Below are 25,864 nucleotides of genomic sequence, written 5' to 3' on the forward strand. Positions count from 1 at the left end.
TCAGCATCATCAGATTCTCTTTATACCACAAAAACTGTATTAATGTTAACATTAAATAAAAGAACTGTCCATCTCAAAGTCCTGGAATGAGTTTCTGTCCCAGTCCGTCCCTGTTGTAAATACAGTAGAGCAGGGGTTCTCAACCTTTTGCAACTGAAGGCCCACTTGTGATTGTCAAAACATTTCCGAGGACCACCTTCCCAAATAAATGAGTAAAAAACCTAACATGTTTATACAACAAATAATAAACTGGGCTTGTGTTATATGTGTTATGCCACTGTCAGCTGTAATGACCAAAATACATATTCTGCTTACCCTCAGTGAGACACTTGGGCTTGCCTCTGGGACATAATGAGATCAAGTCGTGGTGGGATGGGTGAGAGGCTGACACGCAGAGTAGCATTCAAAGTTGCTTTCAGTTTGTTCCTTGCCTTTGATTTTGTGACAGTCACAATGGAAAACCCTGACTCACATAAATAGATGGTGGTGAAAGGCAACAGAAATTTGATTGCCCGTTTTGACAGAGAGGGATATTGACTGGCAGCCAGTATCCAGAATGAAGCAAGGTCTACTTGTGTGAGCTGAAGCATCAGGCTGCTGTCTGCTGATAGTTCCATCAGTTCATTTTCCAACACAGTAGAGAGAGCTATGTCTTCTGAAGCAGGATCCACAGAGAAAGGGTCCAAAATCCAAAGGTCTCCATCTCGTGCATCTTCTGGGAAGTAGTCTGTAAACTTTCCCGACAACTGAGTCAAATGCTGGGTTATAACACTGGATATGTTGACATGAGGAGTGGCTTCCAAAGTTTCACTGAGGAGTGAAAACACGTCAAATCGTCCCTCCTTGACTCTTCTGTTCCACAGAATAAGTTTTTTCTTGAAGCCCTCAATTTTGTCTGAAACCAAAAACACTGTGCTGTTTCTGCCTTGCATTGATATATTGAGCTGATTTAACTGGTCAAATATATCTGATAAGTAGGCCAGTTTTGCACAAAAGTTACCATCAGTGTAATGCTCAGCAAGAGGGGAGTGCTGCTCTTCCAGAATTGTGTGCACTTCTTCTCTCAGTTCAAAAAGGCAATTAAGCACGAATCCTAATTTAATGTATTCAGGGTCATATTTCCTCACCACACGCTTCGGAGCTTTTACTGGCGCAGGGTTGGCTCCCACATCACTTTTTCGCTTTAAAAACCCATCCATTTTGTCTCACTGCATCCGAGAACGTTAGCCAGCTAACAGTGGCAAACAGGTTTGTCTCTACCTGATGATGTTTGGTGTTTTTACACAAGGCCTATTGAAGGAGGATGGGTCACACTTAATCAACGCGCCTTCGGGGTACCGCATATGCGCAGTAATATCGGCCATGGCCCACCGGTTGAGAATGGCTGCAGTAGAGGGATAATTGTTTTTTTACCTAGAGCAGCAGAAGTGTATGCGCTGGGCCTGCCCAAATGAGTTTTGTTGCCTAAATCTAACCAAATAGTTTCCTCTGAAAATAGAAATTTATTTTGAAAAGACAGTGTCTGCATGTAACAAGCAGAAACTGACACCACGGGGGGGTTGTAGAGCGTCATAGTTTGGAGCGTCGGGCCACCGACCAAGCTGCTGTATTTGACCAGTTAGGAGTGAAAAGGTGTTGGAACATGCCTGACATGTCTGGTTGTATATATTATACACCATTGTGCTTATGGTACATTTATCAAATTCCTGATTCAATGTGTGACTAAGTAAGGGATAAAGGTCAGCTAGCGGGTCATTGTTGTGAAAGAATCCCCGACAGGGCGATGCTGATGCTCACAACAATGACCCGCTAGCTGTACATTATCCCGCTTATTACACGGCTACTTACTGAAGAAATCAATATTTTGACACAAAAAACAGTCCTCCAGAGTCCAACATCAGAGTTGGGTCCATAGCAACGGTCTGTTATACATAGCAACGGTCTGTTATATATAGCAACGGTCTGTTATACATAGCAACGGTCTGTTATATATAGCAACGGTCTGTTATACATGGCAACGGTCTGCTATACATAGCAACGGTCTGTTATACATAGCAACGGTCTGTTATATATAGCAACGGTCTGTTATACATAGCAACGGTCTGTTATATATAGCAACGGTCTGTTATACATGGCAACGGTCTGCTATACATAGCAACGGTCTGGTATACATAGCAACGGTCTGTTATATATAGCAACGGTCTGTTATACATAGCAACGGTCTGGTATACATAGCAACGGTCAGTTATACATAGCAACGGTCTGTTATACATAGCAACAGTCTGCTATACATAGCAACGATCTGCTATACGTAGCAACGGTCTGTTATGCATAGCAATGGTCTGTCATACATAGCAACGGTTTGTTATACATAGCAACGGTCTGCTATACAAAGCAACAGTCTGTTATACATAGCAACGGTCTGCTATACATAGCAACGGTCTGTTATACATAGCAACGGTCTGGTATACATAGCAACGGTCAGGTATACATAGTAACGGTCTGTTATACATAGCAACGGTCTGTTATACAAAGCTATGGTCTGCTATACATAGCAACGGTTGTTATACGTAGCAACGATCTGCTATATATAGCAACGGTCTGGTATACATAGCACCGGTCTGTTATACATAGCAACGGTTTGTTATACATAGCAACGGTCTGCTATACATAGCAACGGTCTGCTATACAGACCGCAGAATGCCGTGATCCGAATGGAGTATTCAACACCTTCTAGCAGAATGATGAAACCATGAGGAACTTCAGTTTAAGACCAACCAACATCAACATGTTGTCTGGGACATTCAGAATACAGTTCAACTTTTAAATGAAATGTTTAGATTCAGTATTTGCTAATTTAAAATAAAACAGTTTAACTTGTTATAGGATGATTCTATTGATTTTGTGTGTATATATGTGATGTGATGTATTACAGTAATGAGGTTTTGAAGATGGCCTGCTGGCCTGCTGTGTTTCTGTCAGACAGTAACTGTGTGAAGATGCTGGACCTCGGTGTGGTTCCTCACATCCTCACCCTGTTGGAGCAGCATGTCAACGAAGGAGACGTGTCTGTTCAACATGCTGGACTGAGCGCGCTCAGAAACCTGGCCATTCCTGGTACTGATCAAAGCAAAACAGTAGACATATGTATGTTCCATTGAGCAAACATCAAAGTCATTACTTTAACGTTTCACTTTTAAACGACAGATTCATAAACATGTTCACACCAAGAAACACATACAGCATCTCTCACTGAGTCATTTCAGAAGCATAATGAAACAAGTCAGATGGGCAAATATCAGAAAACTGAATTTAAATGACAATCAGTCAATGACATGGATGCTCTGTGTTTCAGCCACCAACAAAGTGCGGATGCTGGAGGACGGGGTGACTGAGAGGATAAAGACCCTGCTGCGCTCTGACATGCCGCCAGTTCAGTTCAAACTGCTGGGTACACTCCGCATGATGGTGGATGGACAAGGTGAGCATGTTTAGCATTCAGTACATAAAGGTATAATATGTAACATTTTCCTAAAAAAACAAAGTATAGACTGGTACAAAGATAATTCCTCTTTATCATCACTATGACCCACTAGCAGTGTGTGGTGGTGTCTGGATCTACAGAGACCTTGCAGCCCTCTGCCTGGACCTTCTTCTTATTTCACTGTGTTCAGGACTCTTCTGGGCTTCAGCAAATAGCCTTTGGGCCCCACATGGGGGTGTAACCCCAGGGCCGCCGCTCCCAACACGCGCATCACACGCTGTGCGTAGGGCACCAAGTGCCGGAGGGGGCACCACAATTATAATCATCATCATAATAATCATAATGATGAATTATTTCAATTTAAGATGAAGCACAAGTGCACAACTACAATTGGCATCATTAGACCGTTATAGGAAATACAAAGACATACATATTTGCTTGAAATAATAAAATGAATTAAAGCTGCAAGCAGCGATGACCGGGCCCTCGCCCACGCGCGCACGTCGGGGGAACGCGCACGTCGGGGCACGTACATGTCTTCAGGGCAAGACTCTTATAAAACATGTCAAATTTGGGGAAGATTGGACAATGTACAGCCAATTTACAACAACTTCCTGTTTCCTGTAGGGGGCGCTATGACTATCACGCATAATACCACATATGTCTTCAGGCCTGGTCCATTATCCAGCTTGTGAAGTTTGGAGCAGATTGGACTATGTAAAGTCAAGTAACAACAGCCTCCTGTTTCTTGGCGAAAGGCGCTTTTTCGCCGCCACGCCACGGCAACATAGTTCGATAACTTTTTGATCTTTGAGTAACTTTTCATCCCAAAGGTCTTAAGATACTACTGACCAAATTTGAAGTTGATCGGGTTAAATCTCTAGGAGTTCGTTAAAGTACAGCGCCTGGAAATGGTAAAAAAACGCCATAAAATCCAATATGGCCGACTTCCGGTTGGGTTTACGGTATACCTCCAAGAGGGTTTTATTTACGTCTCGTCATGGTACATATACCTACCAAATTTCGTAAATTTAGGGGAAACGTGTCGTCGGGGCTACTCAATAGGGGGCGCTAGCGAGCCAATTTGCCACACCCGAGCACGAAACCCATATCAGATATTTATTTCACGTACGTTTTATCTTGCATGAGAAATTTGGAGCAGATTGGTTACTATACGCCAAAGTTACAACAACTTCCTGTTTTTTGGCGATGAAGCTTTTTCGCCGCCACGCCACAGCAACATGGTTCTATAACTTTTTGATCTTTTGATAAGTTTTCTTCCCAAAGGTCTTAAGATACTACTGACCAAGTTTCACGTAGATGTGATTAATTTCTGAGGCAGAGTACATCAATGTGTAAAACATGATATTTCCTGTTACCACTAGGTGGCGCTATGACTGTGAGTCAAAATTTGCATATGGATGTCGTCAGACAGGGACCTTTATCAGGCATGAGAAATTTGGAGCATATAGGTTAATGTACGACAAAGTTACAACAACTTCCTGTTTCTTGGCGAAAGGCGCTTTTTCGCCGCCACGCCACGGCAACATAGTTCGATAACTTTTTGATCTTTGAGTAACTTTTCATCCCAAAGGTCTTAAGATACTACTGACCAAATTTGAAGTTGATCGGGTTAAATCTCTAGGAGGAGTTCGTTAAAGTACAGCGCCTGGATATGGTAAAAAAACGCCATAAAATCCAATATGGCCGACTTCCGGTTGGGTTTACGGTATACCTCCAAGAGGGTTTTATTTACGTCTCATCATGGTACATATACCTACCAAATTTCGTAAATTTAGGAGAAACGTGTCGTCGGGGCTACTCAATAGGGGGCGCTAGCGAGCCAATTTGCCACACCCGAGCACGAAACCCATATCAGATATTCATTTCACGCACGTCTGACACGTGTGCAAAATTTCAAAACGCGTTCATTATCCCAAGCACCTCGTTTTCACGCGCAAAGACATAATAGAATAATAATAATAAGAATCCCTCTCCGGGAACCATCACCTTAACGTGGTGGAGAGGTTTGTGTGTCCCTATGACCCTGAGGGCTGTGTTGTCTGGAGCCTCGTGCTCCTGGTAGGGTCTCCCATGGCAAATTGGTCTTAGGTGAGGGGCCGGACTAAGAATGGTTCACAAAAAACCCAATGACGACACGAGGCAGAGGAGGAGTTACCCGGCCCGGAGGAAGCCCGGGGCCCACGTCTGGAGCCAGGCCCAGACGGAGGGCCCGTCAACGAGCGTCTGGTGGCCGGGCTTGCCACGGAGCCCGGCCGGGGATACCCCGAAAAAGGAACGTGGCACCCCCCTCCTCTCCATCCTGTGGGCTCACCACCTGCGGGAAGAACCGCTTGGGTAGGGTGCGCTGCCACACGGGTGGCAGTGAAGGCCAGGGACCTCGACGGACTGGACCCGGGCGGCAGAGGCTGGCTCTGGGGACGTGGAACGTCACCTCTCTGTGGGGGAAGGAGCCGGAGCTTGTGCGGGAGGTGGAGCGCTATCAGTTGGATCTGGTAGGGCTTACCTCTACGCACAGCCTCGGTTCTGGAACCGTACTCTTGGATAGGGGTTGGACTCTATTCTTCTCTGGAGTTGCCCATGGTGTGAGGCGCCGGGCGGGTGTGGGGATACTCACAAATCCCCGGCTGAGTGCCGCTACGTTGGAGTTTACCCCGGTGGACGAGAGGGTCGCCTCCCTACGCCTTAGGGTTATGGGGGGGAAAACTCTGACTGTTGTTTGTGCGTATGCACCAAACAGCAGTTCGGAGTATTCGGCCTTCTTGGAGACCCTGAATGGAGTCCTGTATGGGGCTCCAGTAGGGGACTCCATAGTTCTCCTGGGAGACTTCAACGCGCACGTGGGCAACGATGGAGACACCTGGAGTGGCGTGATTGGGAGGAACGGCCTCCCTGATCTAAACCCGAGTGGTCGTTTGTTGTTGGACTTCTGTGCTAGTCATGGATTGTCCATAACGAACACCGTGTTCGAACATAAGGATGCTCATAAGTGTACGTGGTACCAGAGCACCCTAGGCCGAAGGTCGATGATCGATTTTGTAATCGTATCATCTGATCTGAGGCCGCATGTTTTGGACACTCGGGTGAAGAGAGGGGCGGAGCTGTCAACTGATCACCATCTGGTGGTGAGTTGGGTCAGAGGGTGGGGGAAGACTCTGGACAGACCTGGTAAGCCCAAACGCGTAGTGAGGGTGAACTGGGAACGTCTGGAGGAGGCCCTTGTCCGAGAGATCTTCAACTCACACCTCCGGCGGAGCTTTTCTGGCATCCCTGTGGAGGTTGGGGGCATTGAACCCGAGTGGACGATGTTCAAAGCTTCCATTGCTGAAGCTGCGGCGGTGAGCTGTGGTTTTAAGGTCTTAGGTGCCTCAAGGGGCGGCAACCCTCGAACACCGTGGTGGACACCGGTGGTCAGGGAAGCCGTCCGACTGAAGAAGGAGGCCTTCCGGGATATGTTATCTCGGAGGTTTCCGGAGGCAGTTGCAGGGTACCGACAGGCCCGAAGAGCAGCAGCCACTGCCGTGACGGAGGCAAAGCAGCGGGTGTGGGAGGAGTTCGGAGCAGCCATGGAGAAGGACTTTCGGTCGGCACCAAAGTGCTTCTGGAAAACCATCCGGCACCTTAGGAGGGGGAAACGGGGAACCATCCAAGCTGTGTACAGTAAGGATGGGACACTGTTGACCTCAACTGAGGAGGTAATCGGGCGGTGGAAGGAGCACTTTGAGGAACTTCTGAATCCGACCAATACGCCCTCTATGGTAGAGGCAGAGCTGGAAGCTGATGGGGGACCATCATCAATTACCCTGGTGGAAGTCACTGAGGTAGTCAAACAACTCCACAGTGGCAAAGCCCCGGGGATTGATGAGATCCGCCCAGAAATGCTGAAGGCTCTGGGTGGGGAGGGGCTGTCTTGGATGACACGTCTCTTCAACACCGTGTGGAAGTCGGTGACAGTGCCTAAGGAGTGGCAGACCGGGGTGGTGGTTCCCCTTTTCAAAAAGGGGGACCAGAGAGTGTGTGCCAATTACAGGGGTATCACACTGCTCAGCCTCCCTGGTAAAGTCTACTCCAAGGTGCTGGAAAGGAGGGTTCGGCCGATAGTCGAACCTCAGATCGAAGAGGAACAATGCGGATTCCGTCCTGGCCGTGGAACAACGGACCAGCTCTTCACTCTCGCAAGGATCCTGGAGGGGGCCTGGGAGTATGCCCATCCAGTCTACATGTGTTTTGTGGACTTGGAGAAGGCATATGACCGGGTCCCCCGGGAGATACTGTGGGGGGTGCTGCGGGAGTATGGGGTGAGGGGGGCACTTCTCAGGGCCATCCAATCCCTGTACGCCCAAAGCGAGAGCTGTGTTCGGATCCTCGGCAGTAAGTCGGACTCGTTTCCGGTGGGGGTTGGCCTCCGCCAGGGCTGCGCTTTGTCACCAATCCTGTTCGTGATATTCATGGACAGGATATCGAGGCGTAGTCGGGTGGAGGAGGGTTTGCAGATCGGTGTGCTGAGGATCTCATCGCTGCTTTTTGCAGATGATGTGGTCCTGTTGGCATCATCGGTCTGCGACCTCCAGCACTCACTGGATCGGTTCGCAGCCGAGTGTGACGCTGTCGGGATGAGAATCAGTACCTCTAAATCTGAGGCCATGGTTCTCAGCAGGAAACCGGTGGATTGCCTACTCCGGGTAGGGAATGAGTCCTTACCCCAAGTGAAGGAGTTTAAGTATCTCGGGGTCTTGTTCGCGAGTGAGGGGACGATGGAACGTGAGATTGGTCGGAGAATCGGAGCAGCAGGGGCGGTATTGCATTCGCTTTACCGCACCGTTGTGACGAAAAGAGAGCTGAGCCAGAAGGCAAAGCTCTCGATCTACCGTTCAATCTTCGTTCCTACTCTCACCTATGGTCATGAGGGTTGGGTCATGACCGAAAGAACGAGGTCGCGGGTGCAAGCGGCCGAAATGGGTTTCCTCAGGAGGGTGGCTGGCGTCTCCCTTAGAGATAGGGTAAGAAGCTCAGTCATCCGTGAGGGATTCGGAGTAGAGTCCTTGCTCCTTTGCGTCGAAAGGAGCCAGTTGAGGTGGTTCGGGCATCTAGCACGGATGCCTCCTGGGCGCCTTCCTTGGGAGGTGTTCCAGGCACGACCAGCTGGGAGGAGACCACGGGGAAGACCCAGGACTAGGTGGAGAGATTATATCTCTACTCTGGCCTGGGAACGCCTCGGAATCCCCCAGTCAGAGCTGGTTAATGTGGCCCGGGAAAGGGAAGTTTGGGGTCCCCTGCTGGAGCTGTTGCCCCCGCGACCCGATCCCGGATAAGCGGTTGAAGATGGATGGATGGATGGATGGATGGATGGATAAGAATTAAAGCTGCAAGCAGCGATGATCGGGCCCTCGCCCACGCGCGCACGTCGGGGGAACGCGCACGTCGGGGCACGTACATGTCTTCAGGGCAAGACTCTTATAAAACATGTCAAATTTGGGGAAGATTGGACAATGTACAGCCAATTTACAACAACTTCCTGTTTCCTGTAGGGGGCGCTATGACTATCACGCATAATACCACATATATGTCTTCAGGCCTGGTCCATTATCCAGCTTGTGAAGTTTGGAGCAGATTGGACTATGTAAAGTCAAGTAACAACAGCCTCCTGTTTCTTGGCGAAAGGCGCTTTTTCGCCGCCACGCCACGGCAACATAGTTCGATAACTTTTTGATCTTTTGATAAGTTTTCATCCCAAAGGTCTTAAGATACTACTGACCAAGTTTCACGTAGATGTGATTAATTTCTGAGGCAGAGTACATCAATGTGTAAAACATGATATTTCCTGTTACCACTAGGTGGCGCTATGACTGTGAGTCAAAATTTGCATATGGATGTCGTCAGACAGGGACCTTTATCAGGCATGAGAAATTTGGAGCATATAGGTTAATGTACGTCAAAGTTACAACAACTTCCTGTTTCTTGGCGAAAGGCGCTTTTTCGCCGCCACGCCACGGCAACATAGTTCGATAACTTTTTGATCTTTGAGTAACTTTTCATCCCAAAGGTCTTAAGATACTACTGACCAAATTTGAAGTTGATCGGGTTAAATCTCTAGGAGGAGTTCGTTAAAGTACAGCGCCTGGAAATGGTAAAAAAACGCCATAAAATCCAATATGGCCGACTTCCGGTTGGGTTTACGGTATACCTCCAAGAGGGTTTTATTTACGTCTCGTCATGGTACATATACCTACCAAATTTCGTAAATTTAGGGGAAACGTGTCGTCGGGGCTACTCAATAGGGGGCGCTAGCGAGCCAATTTGCCACACCCGAGCACGAAACCCATATCAGATATTTATTTCACGTACGTTTTATCTTGCATGAGAAATTTGGAGCAGATTGGTTACTATACGCCAAAGTTACAACAACTTCCTGTTTTTTGGCGATGAAGCTTTTTCGCCGCCACGCCACGGCAACATGGTTCGATAACTTTTTGATCTTTTGATAAGTTTTCTTCCCAAAGGTCTTAAGATACTACTGACCAAGTTTCAGGTAGATGTGATTAATTTCTGAGGCAGAGTACATCAATGTGTAAAACATGATATTTCCTGTTACCACTAGGTGGCGCTATGACTGTGAGTCAAAATTTGCATATGGATGTCGTCAGACAGGGACCTTTATCAGGCATGAGAAATTTGGAGCATATAGGTTAATGTACGACAAAGTTACAACAACTTCCTGTTTCTTGGCGAAAGGCGCTTTTTCGCCGCCACGCCACGGCAACATAGTTCGATAACTTTTTGATCTTTGAGTAACTTTTCATCCCAAAGGTCTTAAGATACTACTGACCAAATTTGAAGTTGATCGGGTTAAATCTCTAGGAGGAGTTCGTTAAAGTACAGCGCCTGGATATGGTAAAAAAATGCCATAAAATCCAATATGGCCGACTTCCGGTTGGGTTTACGGTATACCTCCAAGAGGGTTTTATTTACGTCTCATCATGGTACATATACCTACCAAATTTCGTAAATTTAGGAGAAACGTGTCGTCGGGGCTACTCAATAGGGGGCGCTAGCGAGCCAATTTGCCACACCCGAGCACGAAACCCATATCAGATATTCATTTCACGCACGTCTGACACGTGTGCAAAATTTCAAAAAAAGTTCATTATCCCAAGCACCTCGTTTTCACGCTCAAAGACATAATAGAATAATAATAATAATAATAATAATAATAATAATAAGAATTAAAGCTGCAAGCAGCGATGATCGGGCCCTCGCCCACGCGCGCACGTCAGGGGAACGCGCACGTCGGGGCACGTACATGTCTTCAGGGCAAGACTCTTATAAAACACGTCCAATTTGGGGAAGATTGGACAATGTATAGCCAATTTACAACAACTTCCTGTTTCCTGTAGGGGGCGCTATGACTATCACGCATAATACCACATATATGTCTTCAGGCCTGGTCCATTATCCAGCTTGTGAAGTTTGGAGCAGATTGGACTATGTAAAGTAAAGTAACAACAGCCTCCTGTTTTTTGGCGATGAAGCTTTTTCGCCGCCACGCCACGGCAACATGGTTCGATAACTTTTTGATCTTTTGGTAACTTTTCATCACAAAGGTCTTAAGATACTACTGACCAAGTTTCAGGTAGATGTGATTAATTTCTGAGGCAGAGTACATCAACGTGTAAAACATGATATTTCCTGTTACCACTAAGTGGCGCTATGACTGCGAGTCAAAATTTGCATATGGATGTTGTCAGACAGGGACCTTTATCAGGCATGAGACATTTGGAGCATATAGCTTAATGTACGTCAAAGTTACAACAACTTCCTGTTTCTTGGCGAAGAAGCTTTTTCGCCGCCACGCCACGGCAACATGGTTCGATAACTTTTTGATCTTTTGATAAGTTTTCATCCCAAAGGTCTTAAGATACTACTGACCAAGTTTCAGGTAGATGTGATTAATTTCTGAGGCAGAGTACATCAATGTGTAAAACATGATATTTCCTGTTACCACTAGGTGGCGCTATGACTGTGAGTCCAAATTTGCATATGGATGTTGTCAGACAGGGACCTTTATCAGGCATGAGAAATTTGGAGCATATAGGTTAATGTACGACAAAGTTACAACAACTTCCTGTTTCTTGGCGAAAGGCGCTTTTTCGCCGCCACGCCACGGCAACATAGTTCGATAACTTTTTGATCTTTGAGTAACTTTTCATCCCAAAGGTCTTAAGATACTACTGACCAAATTTGAAGTTGATCGGGTTAAATCTCTAGGAGGAGTTCGTTAAAGTACAGCGCCTGGATATGGTAAAAAAACGCCATAAAATCCAATATGGCCGACTTCCGGTTGGGTTTACGGTATACCTCCAAGAGGGTTTTATTTACGTCTCATCATGGTACATATACCTACCAAATTTCGTAAATTTCGGAGAAACGTGTCGTCGGGGCTACTCAATAGGGGGCGCTAGCGAGCCAATTTGCCACACCCGAGCACGAAACCCATATCAGATATTCATTTCACGCACGTCTGACACGTGTGCAAAATTTCAAAACGCGTTCATTATCCCAAGCACCTCATTTTTACGCGCAAAGACATAATAGAATAATAATAAGAATTAAAGCTGCAAGCAGCGATGATCGGGCCCTCGCCCACGCACGCATGTCGGGGCACGTACATGTCTTCAGGGCAAGACTCTTATAAAACATGTCAAATTTGGGGAAGATTGGACAATGTACAGCCAATTTACAACAACTTCCTGTTTCCTGTAGGGGGCGCTATGACTATCACGCATAATACCACATATATGTCTTCAGGCCTGGTCCATTATCCAGCTTGTGAAGTTTGGAGCAGATTGGACTATGTAAAGTCAAGTAACAACAGCCTCCTGTTTCTTGGCGAAAGGCGCTTTTGCGCCGCCACGCCACGGCAACATAGTTCGATAACTTTTTGATCTTTTGATAAGTTTTCATCCCAAAGGTCTTAAGATACTACTGACCAAGTTTCACGTAGATGTGATTAATTTCTGAGGCAGAGTACATCAATGTGTAAAACATGATATTTCCTGTTACCACTAGGTGGCGCTATGACTGTGAGTCAAAATTTGCATATGGATGTCGTCAGACAGGGACCTTTATCAGGCATGAGAAATTTGGAGCATATAGGTTAATGTACGTCAAAGTTACAACAACTTCCTGTTTCTTGGCGAAAGGCGCTTTTTCGCCGCCACGCCACGGCAACATAGTTCGATAACTTTTTGATCTTTGAGTAACTTTTCATCCCAAAGGTCTTAAGATACTACTGACCAAATTTGAAGTTGATCGGGTTAAATCTCTAGGAGGAGTTCGTTAAAGTACAGCGCCTGGAAATGTTAAAAAAACGCCATAAAATCCAATATGGCCGACTTCCGGTTGGGTTTACGGTATACCTCCAAGAGGGTTTTATTTACGTCTCGTCATGGTACATATACCTACCAAATTTCGTAAATTTAGGGGAAACGTGTCGTCGGGGCTACTCAATAGGGGGCGCTAGCGAGCCAATTTGCCACACCCGAGCACGAAACCCATATCAGATATTTATTTCACGTACGTTTTATCTTGCATGAGAAATTTGGAGCAGATTGGTTACTATACGCCAAAGTTACAACAACTTCCTGTTTTTTGGCGATGAAGCTTTTTCGCCGCCACGCCACGGCAACATGGTTCGATAACTTTTTGATCTTTTGATAAGTTTTCTTCCCAAAGGTCTTAAGATACTACTGACCAAGTTTCAGGTAGATGTGATTAATTTCTGAGGCAGAGTACATCAATGTGTAAAACATGATATTTCCTGTTACCACTAGGTGGCGCTATGACTGTGAGTCAAAATTTGCATATGGATGTCGTCAGACAGGGACCTTTATCAGGCATGAGAAATTTGGAGCATATAGGTTAATGTACGACAAAGTTACAACAACTTCCTGTTTCTTGGCGAAAGGCGCTTTTTCGCCGCCACGCCACGGCAACATAGTTCGATAACTTTTTGATCTTTGAGTAACTTTTCATCCCAAAGGTCTTAAGATACTACTGACCAAATTTGAAGTTGATCGGGTTAAATCTCTAGGAGGAGTTCGTTAAAGTACAGCGCCTGGAAATGGTAAAAAAACGCCATAAAATCCAATATGGCCGACTTCCGGTTGGGTTTACGGTATACCTCCAAGAGGGTTTTATTTACGTCTCGTCATGGTACATATACCTACCAAATTTCGTAAATTTAGGGGAAACGTGTCGTCGGGGCTACTCAATAGGGGGCGCTAGCGAGCCAATTTGCCACACCCGAGCACGAAACCCATATCAGATATTTATTTCACGGACGTTTTATCTTGCATGAGAAATTTGGAGCAGATTGGTTACTATACGCCAAAGTTACAACAACTTCCTGTTTTTTGGCGATGAAGCTTTTTCGCCGCCACGCCACGGCAACATGGTTCGATAACTTTTTGATCTTTTGATAAGTTTTCTTCCCAAAGGTCTTAAGATACTACTGACCAAGTTTCAGGTAGATGTGATTAATTTCTGAGGCAGAGTACATCAATGTGTAAAACATGATATTTCCTGTTACCACTAGGTGGCGCTATGACTGTGAGTCAAAATTTGCATATGGATGTCGTCAGACAGGGACCTTTATCAGGCATGAGAAATTTGGAGCATATAGGTTAATGTACGACAAAGTTACAACAACTTCCTGTTTCTTGGCGAAAGGCGCTTTTTCGCCGCCACGCCACGGCAACATAGTTCGATAACTTTTTGATCTTTGAGTAACTTTTCATCCCAAAGGTCTTAAGATACTACTGACCAAATTTGAAGTTGATCGGGTTAAATCTCTAGGAGGAGTTCGTTAAAGTACAGCGCCTGGAAATGGTAAAAAAACGCCATAAAATCCAATATGGCCGACTTCCGGTTGGGTTTACGGTATACCTCCAAGAGGGTTTTATTTACGTCTCGTCATGGTACATATACCTACCAAATTTCGTAAATTTAGGGGAAACGTGTCGTCGGGGCTACTCAATAGGGGGCGCTAGCGAGCCAATTTGCCACACCCGAGCACGAAACCCATATCAGATATTCATTTCACGCACGTCTGACACGTGTGCAAAATTTCAAAAAAAGTTCATTATCCCAAGCACCTCGTTTTCACGCTCAAAGACATAATAGAATAATAAGAATAATTAAAGCTGCAAGCAGCGATGATCGGGCCCTCGCACACGCGCGCACGTCGGGGGAACGCGCACGTCGGGGCACGTACATGTCTTCAGGGCAAGACTCTTATAAAACATGTCAAATTTGGGGAAGATTGGACAATGTACAGCCAATTTACAACAACTTCCTGTTTCCTGTAGGGGGCGCTATGACTATCACGCATAATACCACATATATGTCTTCAGGCCTGGTCCATTATCCAGCTTGTGAAGTTTGGAGCAGATTGGACTATGTAAAGTCAAGTAACAACAGCCTCCTGTTTCTTGGCGAAAGGCGCTTTTTCGCCGCCACGCCACGGCAACATAGTTCGATAACTTTTTGATCTTTTGATAAGTTTTCATCCCAAAGGTCTTAAGATACTACTGACCATGTTTCACGTAGATGTGATTAATTTCTGAGGCAGAGTACATCAATGTGTAAAACATGATATTTCCTGTTACCACTAGGTGGCGCTATGACTGTGAGTCAAAATTTGCATATGGATGTCGTCAGACAGGGACCTTTATCAGGCATGAGAAATTTGGAGCATATAGGTTAATGTACGTCAAAGTTACAACAACTTCCTGTTTCTTGGCGAAAGGCGCTTTTTCGCCGCCACGCCACAGCAACATAGTTCGATAACTTTTTGATCTTTTGATAAGTTTTCATCCCAAAGGTCTTAAGATACTACTGACCAAGTTTCAGGTAGATGTGATTAATTTCTGAGGCAGAGTACATCAATGTGTAAAACATGATATTTCCTGTTACCACTAGGTGGCGCTATGACTGTGAGTCAAAATTTGCATATGGATGTTGTCAGACAGGGACCTTTATCAGGCATGAGACATTTGGAGCATATAGGTTAATGTACGACAAAGTTACAACAACTTCCTGTTTCTAGGCGAAAGGCGCTTTTTCGCCGCCACGCCACGGCAACATAGTTCGATAACTTTTTGATCTTTGAGTAACTTTTCATCCCAAAGGTCTTAAGATACTACTGACCAAATTTTAAGTTGATCGGGTTAAATCTCTAGGAGGAGTTCGTTAAAGTACAGCGCCTGGAAATGGTAAAAAAACGCCATAAAATCCAATATGGCCGACTTCCGGTTGGGTTTACGGTATACCTCCAAGAGGGTTTTATTTACGTCTCGTCATGGTACATATACCTACCAAATTTCGTAAATTTAGGGGAAACGTGTCGTCGGGGCTACTCAATAGGGGGCGCTAGCGAGCCAATTTGCCACACCCGAGCACGAAACCCATATCAGATATTTATTTCACGCACGTCTGACACGTGTGCAAAATTTCAAAACGCGTTCATTATCCCAAGCACCTCGTTTTCACGCGCAAAGACAAGGAAGAATAATAATAATAATAATAATAAGAATAAGAATAATAATCATTTGAAATACAATAGGTCCTCGGACCGACTTTGTCGGTGCTCGGGCCCTAATTAAAGCTGCAAGCAGCGATGATCGGGCCCTCGCCCACGCGCGCACGCCGGGGGAACGCGCACGTCGGGGCACATACATGTCTTCAGGGCAAGACTCTTATAAAACATGTCAAATTTGGGGAAGATTGGACAATGTACAGCCAATTTACAACAACTTCCTGTTTCCTGTAGGGGGCGCTATGACTATCACGCATAATACCACATATATGTCTTCAGGCCTGGTCCATTATCCAGCTTGTGAAGTTTGGAGCAGATTGGACTATGTAAAGTCAAATAACAACAGCCTCCTGTTTTTTGGCGAAGAAGCTTTTTCGCCGCCACGCCACGGCAACATGGTTCGATAACTTTTTGATCTTTTAATATCAAATCTAATATGTGTCCTTGTCGTGATGTGTTTTTACTATACATATTACAATTAACGTCATGACATTAACTTTTATATAACTTAACATTGTATATATTATATATATATATATATATATATAAAATATATATATATATATGTATATATATATATGGAAAAGTTAGAAGGAAAAGTTTTAAAGTTATTATTTTTTCGGGTGATTTTTGTTGTGTTGGAAAGGGGGAGAGAGAGAAATGACATGCGGAAAGGATTACAGGCCGGATTCGAACCCGGGTCCACCGCTGCTAGGGCGCTCGCTCTACCGATTGAGCTAAACCTGAGCTAACCAGCCGCCGAAGGAAAAGTTTTGTTTCATCATTGGAGGTTACAAGATTTGTATTTCTTCATATGTTCTTAGTATTTTTCTCACGGATTAACCCACAAGAAAAGATTACATTCATTTTTAATTGTATTTTTATGTAGAGTTTTTCCCAGACAGTGTTTTGTTTCAATTTAGGAGAGGGTTGGTTGCAGTATACAACCATTTCCGGTTTCCTGTAGGGGGCGCTATGACTATCACGCATAATACCACATATATGTCTTCAGGCCTGGTCCATTATCCAGCTTGTGAAGTTTGGAGCAGATTGGACTATGTAAAGTCAAGTAACAACAGCCTCCTGTTTTTTGGCGAAGAAGCTTTTTCGCCGCCACGCCACGGCAACACGGTTCGATAACTTTTTGATCTTTTGATAAGTTTTCATCCCAAAGGTCTTAAGATACTACTGACCAAGTTTCAGGTAGATGTGATTAATTTCTGAGGCAGAGTACATCAATGTGTACAACATGATATTTCCTGTTACCACTAGGTGGCGCTATGACTGTGAGTCAAAATTTGCATATGGATGTTGTCAGACAGGGACCTTTATCAGGCATGAGACATTTGGAGCATATAGGTTAACGTACGACAAAGTTACAACAACTTCCTGTTTCTTGGCGAAAGGCGCTTTTTCGCCGCCACGCCACGGCAACATGGTTCGATAACTTTTTGATCTTTTGATAAGTTTTCATCCCAAAGGTCTTAAGATACTACTGACCAAGTTTCAGGTAGATGTGATTAATTTCTGAGGCAGAGTACATCAATGTGTAAAACATGATATTTCCTGTTACCACTAGGTGGCGCTATGACTGTGAGTCAAAATTTGCATATGGATGTTGTCAGACAGGGACCTTTATCAGGCATGAGACATTTGGAGCATATAGGTTAATGTACGACAAAGTTACAACAACTTCCTGTTTCTAGGCGAAAGGCGCTTTTTCGCCGCCACGCCACGGCAACATAGTTCGATAACTTTTTGATCTTTGAGTAACTTTTCATCCCAAAGGTCTTAAGATACTACTGACCAAATTTGAAGTTGATCGGGTTAAATCTCTAGGAGGAGTTCGTTAAAGTACAGCGCCTGGATATGGTAAAAAAACGCCATAAAATCCAATATGGCCGACTTCCGGTTGGGTTTACGGTATACCTCCAAGAGGGTTTTATTTACGTCTCGTCATGGTACATATACCTACCAAATTTCGTAAATTTAGGGGAAACGTGTCATCGGGGCTACTCAATAGGGGGCGCTAGCGAGCCAATTTGCCACACCCGAGCACGAAACCCATATCAGATATTTATTTCACGCACGTCTGACACGTGTGCAAAATTTCAAAACGCGTTCATTATCCCAAGCACCTCGTTTTCACGCGCAAAGACAAGGAATAATAATAATAATAATAATAATAATAATAAGAATAATAATCATTTGAAATACAATAGGTCCTCGGACCGACTTTGTCGGTGCTCGGGCCCTAATAATCATTTGAATTACAATAGGTCCTCGGACCGACTTTGTCGGTGCTCGGGCCCTAATAATAATCATTTGAATTACAATAGGTCCTCGGACCGACTTTGTCGGTGCTCGGGCCCTAATTAAAGCTGCAAGCAGCGATGATCGGGCCCTCGCCCACGTGCGCACGTCGGGGGAACGCGCACGTCGGGGCACATACATGTCTTCAGGGCAAGACTCTTATAAAACATGTCAAATTTGGGGAAGATTGGACAATGTATAGCCAATTTACAACAACTTCCTGTTTCCTGTAGGGGGCGCTATGACTATCACGCATAATACCACATATATGTCTTCAGGCCTGGTCCATTATCCAGCTTGTGAAGTTTGGAGCAGATTGGACTATGTAAAGTCAAGTAACAACAGCCTCCTGTTTTTTGGCGATGAAGCTTTTTCGCCGCCACGCCACGGCAACACGGTTCGATAACTTTTTGATCTTTTGATAAGTTTTCATCCCAAAGGTCTTAAGATACTACTGACCAAGTTTCAGGTAGATGTGATTAATTTCTGAGGCAGAGTACATCAATGTGTAAAACATGATATTTCCTGTTACCACTAGGTGGCGCTATGACTGTGAGTCAAAATTTGCATATGGATGTTTTCAGACAGGGACCTTTATCAGGCATGAGACATTTGGAGCATATAGGTTAATGTACGACAAAGTTACAACAACTTCCTGTTTCTAGGCGAAAGGCGCTTTTTCGCCGCCACGCCACGGCAACATAGTTCGATAACTTTTTGATCTTTGAGTAACTTTTCATCCCAAAGGTCTTAAGATACTACTGACCAAATTTTAAGTTGATCGGGTTAAATCTCTAGGAGGAGTTCGTTAAAGTACAGCGCCTGGATATGGTAAAAAAACGCCATAAAATCCAATATGGCCGACTTCCGGTTGGGTTTACGGTATACCTCCAAGAGGGTTTTATTTACGTCTCGTCATGGTACATATACCTACCAAATTTCGTAAATTTAGGGGAAACGTGTCGTCGGGGCTACTCAATAGGGGGCGCTAGCGAGCCAATTTGCCACACCCGAGCACGAAACCCATATCAGATATTTATTTCACGCACGTCTGACATGTGTGCAAAATTTCAAAACGCGTTCATTATCCCAAGCACCTCGTTTTCACGCGCAAAGACAAGGAAGAATAATAATAATAATAATTAAAGCTGCAAGCAGCGATGATCGGGCCCTCGCCCACGCGCGCACGTCGGGGGAACGCGCACGTCGGGGCACGTACATGTCTTCAGGGCAAGACTCTTATAAAACATGTCAAATTTGGGGAAGATTGGACAATGTATAGCCAATTTACAACAGCTTCCTGTTTCCTGTAGGGGGCGCTATGACTATCATGCATAATACCACATATATGTCTTCAGGCCTGGTCCATTATCCAGCTTGTGAAGTTTGGAGCAGATTGGACTATGTAAAGTCAAGTAACAACAGCCTCCTGTTTTTTGGCGAAGAAGCTTTTTCGCCGCCACGCCAAGGCAACACGGTTCGATAACTTTTTGATCTTTTGATAAGTTTTCATCCCAAAGGTCTTAAGATACTACTGACCAAATTTGAGGTAGATGTGATTAATTTCTGAGGCAGAGTACATCAACGTGTAAAACATGATATTTCCTGTTACCACTAGGTGGCGCTATGACTGCGAGCCAAAATTTGCATGTGGATGTCGTCACACAGGGACTTTTATCTTGCATGAGAAATTTGGAGCAGATTGGTTACTATACGCCAAAGTTACAACAACTTCCTGTTTCTTGGCGAAGAAGCTTTTTCGCCGCCACGCCACGGCAACATGGTTCGATAACTTTTTGATCTTTTGATAAGTTTTCATCCCAAAGGTCTTAAGATACTACTGACCAAGTTTCAGGTAGATGTGATTAATTTCTGAGGCAGAGTACATCAATGTGTAAAACATGATATTTCCTGTTACCACTAGGTGGCGCTATGACTGCGAGCCAAAATTTGCATATGGATGGTGTCAGAGAGGGACTTTTATCAGGCATGAGAAATTTGGAGCATATAGGTTAATGTACGACAAAGTTACAACAACTTCCTGTTTCTTGGCGAAAGGTGCTTTTTCGCCGCCACGCCACGGCAACATAGTTCGATAACTTTTTGATCTTTGAGTAACTTTTCATCCCAAAGGTCTTAAGATACTACTGACCAAATTTGAAGTTGATCGGGTTAAATCTCTAGGAGGAGTTCGTTAAAGTACAGCGCCTGGATATGGTAAAAAAAACGCCATAAAATCCAATATGGCCGACTTCCGGTTGGGTTTACGGTATACCTCCAAGAGGGTTTTATTTACGTCTCATCATGGTACATATACTTACCAAATTTCGTAAATTTAGGAGAAACGTGTCGTCGGGGCTACTCAATAGGGGGCGCTAGCGAGCCAATTTGCCACACCCGAGCACGAAACCCATATCAGATATTTATTTCACGGACGTTTTATCTTGCATGAGAAATTTGGAGCAGATTGGTTACTATACGCCAAAGTTACAACAACTTCCTGTTTTTTGGCGATGAAGCTTTTTCGCCGCCACGCCACGGCAACATGGTTCGATAACTTTTTGATCTTTTGATAAGTTTTCTTCCCAAAGGTCTTAAGATACTACTGACCAAGTTTCAGGTAGATGTGATTAATTTCTGAGGCAGAGTACATCAATGTGTAAAACATGATATTTCCTGTTACCACTAGGTGGCGCTATGACTGTGAGTCAAAATTTGCATATGGATGTCGTCAGACAGGGACCTTTATCAGGCCTGAGAAATTTGGAGCATATAGGTTAATGTACGACAAAGTTACAACAACTTCCTGTTTCTTGGCGAAAGGCGCTTTTTCGCCGCCACGCCACGGCAACATAGTTCGATAACTTTTTGATCTTTGAGTAACTTTTCATCCCAAAGGTCTTAAGATACTACTGACCAAATTTGAAGTTGATCGGGTTAAATCTCTAGGAGGAGTTCGTTAAAGTACAGCGCCTGGAAATGGTAAAAAAACGCCATAAAATCCAATATGGCCGACTTCCGGTTGGGTTTACGGTATACCTCCAAGAGGGTTTTATTTACGTCTCGTCATGGTACATATACCTACCAAATTTCGTAAATTTAGGGGAAACGTGTCGTCGGGGCTACTCAATAGGGGGCGCTAGCGAGCCAATTTGCCACACCCGAGCACGAAACCCATATCAGATATTCATTTCACGCACGTCTGACACGTGTGCAAAATTTCAAAACGCGTTCATTATCCCAAGCACCTCGTTTTCACGCGCAAAGACAAGGAAGAATAATAATAATAATAATTAAAGCTGCAAGCAGCGATGATCGGGCCCTCGCCCACGCGCGCACGTCGGGGCACGTACATGTCTTCAGGGCAAGACTCTTATAAAACATGTCAAATTTGGGGAAGATTGGACAATGTACAGCCAATTTACAACAACTTCCTGTTTCCTGTAGGGGGCGCTATGACTATCACGCATAATACCACATATATGTCTTCAGGCCTGGTCCATTATCCAGCTTGTGAAGTTTGGAGCAGATTGGACTATGTAAAGTCAAGTAACAACAGCCTCCTGTTTCTTGGCGAAAGGCGCTTTTTCGCCGCCACGCCACGGCAACATAGTTCGATAACTTTTTGATCTTTTGATAAGTTTTCATCCCAAAGGTCTTAAGATACTACTGACCAAGTTTCACGTAGATGTGATTAATTTCTGAGGCAGAGTACATCAATGTGTAAAACATGATATTTCCTGTTACCACTAGGTGGCGCTATGACTGTGAGTCAAAATTTGCATATGGATGTCGTCAGACAGGGACCTTTATCAGGCATGAGAAATTTGGAGCATATAGGTTAATGTACGTCAAAGTTACAACAACTTCCTGTTTCTTGGCGAAAGGCGCTTTTTCGCCGCCACGCCACGGCAACATAGTTCGATAACTTTTTGATCTTTGAGTAACTTTTCATCCCAAAGGTCTTAAGATACTACTGACCAAATTTGAAGTTGATCGGGTTAAATCTCTAGGAGGAGTTCGTTAAAGTACAGCACCTGGAAATGGTAAAAAAAACGCCATAAAATCCAATATGGCCGACTTCCGGTTGGGTTTACGGTATACCTCCAAGAGGGTTTTATTTACGTCTCGTCATGGTACATATACCTACCAAATTTCGTAAATTTAGGGGAAACGTGTCGTCGGGGCTACTCAATAGGGGGCGCTAGCGAGCCAATTTGCCACACCCGAGCACGAAACCCATATCAGATATTTATTTCACGTACGTTTTATCTTGCATGAGAAATTTGGAGCAGATTGGTTACTATACGCCAAAGTTACAACAACTTCCTGTTTTTTGGCGACTGAAGCTTTTTCGCCGCCACGCCACGGCAACATGGTTCGATAACTTTTTGATCTTTTGATAAATTTTCTTCCCAAAGGTCTTAAGATACTACTGACCAAGTTTCAGGTAGATGTGATTAATTTCTGAGGCAGAGTACATCAATGTGTAAAACATGATATTTCCTGTTACCACTAGGTGGCGCTATGACTGCGAGTCAAAATTTGCATATGGATGTTGTCAGACAGGGACCTTTATCAGGCATGAGAAATTTGGAGCATATAGGTTAATGTACGACAAAGTTACAACAACTTCCTGTTTCTTGGCGAAAGGCGCTTTTTCGCCGCCACGCCACGGCAACATAGTTCGATAACTTTTTGATCTTTGAGTAACTTTTCATCCCAAAGGTCTTAAGATACTACTGACCAAATTTGAAGTTGATCGGGTTAAATCTCTAGGAGGAGTTCGTTAAAGTACAGCGCCTGGATATGGTAAAAAAACGCCATAAAATCCAATATGGCCGACTTCCGGTTGGGTTTACGGTATACCTCCAAGAGGGTTTTATTTACGTCTCGTCATGGTACATATACCTACCAAATTTCGTAAATTTAGGGGAAACGTGTCGTCGGGGCTACTCAATAGGGGGCGCTAGCGAGCCAATTTGCCACACCCGAGCACGAAACCCATATCAGATATTCATTTCACGCACGTCTGACACGTGTGCAAAATTTCAAAAAAGTTCATTATCCCAAGCACCTCGTTTTCACGCTCAAAGACATAATAGAAGAATAATAAGAATAATAATCATTTGAATTACAATAGGTCCTCGGACCGACTTTGTCGGTGCTCGGGCCCTAATAATAATAATAAGAATAATAATCATTTGAAATACAATAGGTCCTCGGACCGACTTTGTCGGTGCTCGGGCCCTAATTAAAGCTGCAAGCAGCGATGATCGGGCCCTCGCCCACGCGCGCACGTCGGGGGAACGCGCACGTCGGGGCACGTACATGTCTTCAGGGCAAGACTCTTATAAAACATGTCAAATTTGGGGAAGATTGGACAATGTACGGCCAATTTACAACAACTTCCTGTTTCCTGTAGGGGGCGATATGACTATCACGCATAATACCACATATATGTCTTCAGGCCTGGTCCATTATCCGGGCTTGTGAAGTTTGGAGCAGATTGGACTATGTAAAGTCAAGTAACAACGGCCTCCTGTTTCTTGGCGAAAGGCGCTTTTTCGCCGCCACGCCACGGCAACATAGTTCGATAACTTTTTGATCTTTTGATAAGTTTTCATCCCAAAGGTCTTAAGATACTACTGACCAAGTTTCACGTAGATGTGATTAATTTCTGAGGCAGAGTACATCAATGTGTAAAACATGATATTTCCTGTTACCACTAGGTGGCGCTATGACTGTGAGTCAAAATTTGCATATGGATGTCGTCAGACAGGGACCTTTATCAGGCATGAGAAATTTGGAGCATATAGGTTAATGTACGTCAAAGTTACAACAACTTCCTGTTTCTTGGCGAAAGGCGCTTTTTCGCCGCCACGCCACGGCAACATAGTTCGATAACTTTTTGATCTTTGAGTAACTTTTCATCCCAAAGGTCTTAAGATACTACTGACCAAATTTGAAGTTGATCGGGTTAAATCTCTAGGAGGAGTTCGTTAAAGTACAGCGCCTGGAAATGGTAAAAAAAACGCCATAAAATCCAATATGGCCGACTTCCGGTTGGGTTTACGGTATACCTCCAAGAGGGTTTTATTTACGTCTCATCATGGTACATATACCTACCAAATTTCGTAAATTTAGGGGAAACGTGTCGTCGGGGCTACTCAATAGGGGGCGCTAGCGAGCCAATTTGCCACACCCGAGCACGAAACCCATATCAGATATTTATTTCACGTACGTTTTATCTTGCATGAGAAATTTGGAGCAGATTGGTTACTATACGCCAAAGTTACAACAACTTCCTGTTTTTTGGCGATGAAGCTTTTTCGCCGCCACGCCACGGCAACATGGTTCGATAACTTTTTGATCTTTTGATAAGTTTTCTTCCCAAAGGTCTTAAGATACTACTGACCAAGTTTCAGGTAGATGTGATTAATTTCTGAGGCAGAGTACATCAATGTGTAAAACATGATATTTCCTGTTACCACTAGGTGGCGCTATGACTGTGAGTCAAAATTTGCATATGGATGTCGTCAGACAGGGACCTTTATCAGGCATGAGACATTTGGAGCATATAGGTTAATGTACGACAAAGTTACAACAACTTCCTGTTTCTTGGCGAAAGGCGCTTTTTCGCCGCCACGCCACGGCAACATAGTTCGATAACTTTTTGATCTTTGAGTAACTTTTCATCCCAAAGGTCTTAAGATACCAAATTTGAAGTTGATCGGGTTAAATCTCTAGGAGGAGTTCGTTAAAGTACAGCGCCTGGATATGGTAAAAAAACGCCATAAAATCCAATATGGCCGACTTCCGGTTGGGTTTACGGTATACCTCCAAGAGGCTTTTATTTACGTCTCATCATGGTACATATACCTACCAAATTTCGTAAATTTAGGAGAAACGTGTCGTCGGGGCTACTCAATAGGGGGCGCTAGCGAGCCAATTTGCCACACCCGAGCACGAAACCCATATCAGATATTCATTTCACGCACGTCTGACACGTGTGCAAAATTTCAAAACGCGTTCATTATCCCAAGCACCTCGTTTTCACGCGCAAAGACAAGGAATAATAATAATAATAATAATAATAATAATTAAAGCTGCAAGCAGCGATGATCGGGCCCTCGCCCACGCGCGCACGTCGGGGGAACGCGCACGTCGGGGCACGTACATGTCTTCAGGGCAAGACTCATATAAAACATGTCAAATTTGGGGAAGACTGGACAATGTACAGCCAATTTACAACAACTTCCTGTTTCCTGTAGGGGGCGCTATGACTATCACGCATAATACCACATATATGTCTTCAGGCCTGGTCCATTATCCAGCTTGTGAAGTTTGGAGCAGATTGGACTATGTAAAGTCAAGTAACAACAGCCTCCTGTTTTTTGGCGAAGAAGCTTTTTCGCCGCCACGCCATGGCAACACGGTTCGATAACTTT

The 25,864-nt window shown here is 44.5% G+C and overlaps 1 protein-coding gene across 5 annotated transcripts in view; it reads left to right on the forward strand.

Annotated features, from left to right (window-relative positions):
* si:dkey-191g9.5 (rap1 GTPase-GDP dissociation stimulator 1) overlaps positions 1-25,864 on the forward strand; it is a 147,726-nt gene that overhangs the window by 96,071 nt on the left and 25,791 nt on the right. For 4 of the 5 annotated variants that reach the window (XM_037781479.1, XM_037781478.1, XM_037781477.1 and 1 more), the window contains exons 9-10: positions 2,983-3,147; positions 3,356-3,481. In XM_037781479.1, coding sequence (XP_037637407.1) covers positions 2,983-3,147; positions 3,356-3,481 — 291 coding nt within the window. The remainder of the gene's footprint in view (positions 1-2,982; positions 3,148-3,355; positions 3,482-25,864) is intronic. The other variant, XM_037781476.1, reaches the window with a different exon arrangement.

This window comes from Sebastes umbrosus, chromosome 10 (genome assembly GCF_015220745.1).
Source record: "Sebastes umbrosus isolate fSebUmb1 chromosome 10, fSebUmb1.pri, whole genome shotgun sequence".
Classification (NCBI taxonomy): Eukaryota; Metazoa; Chordata; class Actinopteri; order Perciformes; family Sebastidae; genus Sebastes; species Sebastes umbrosus.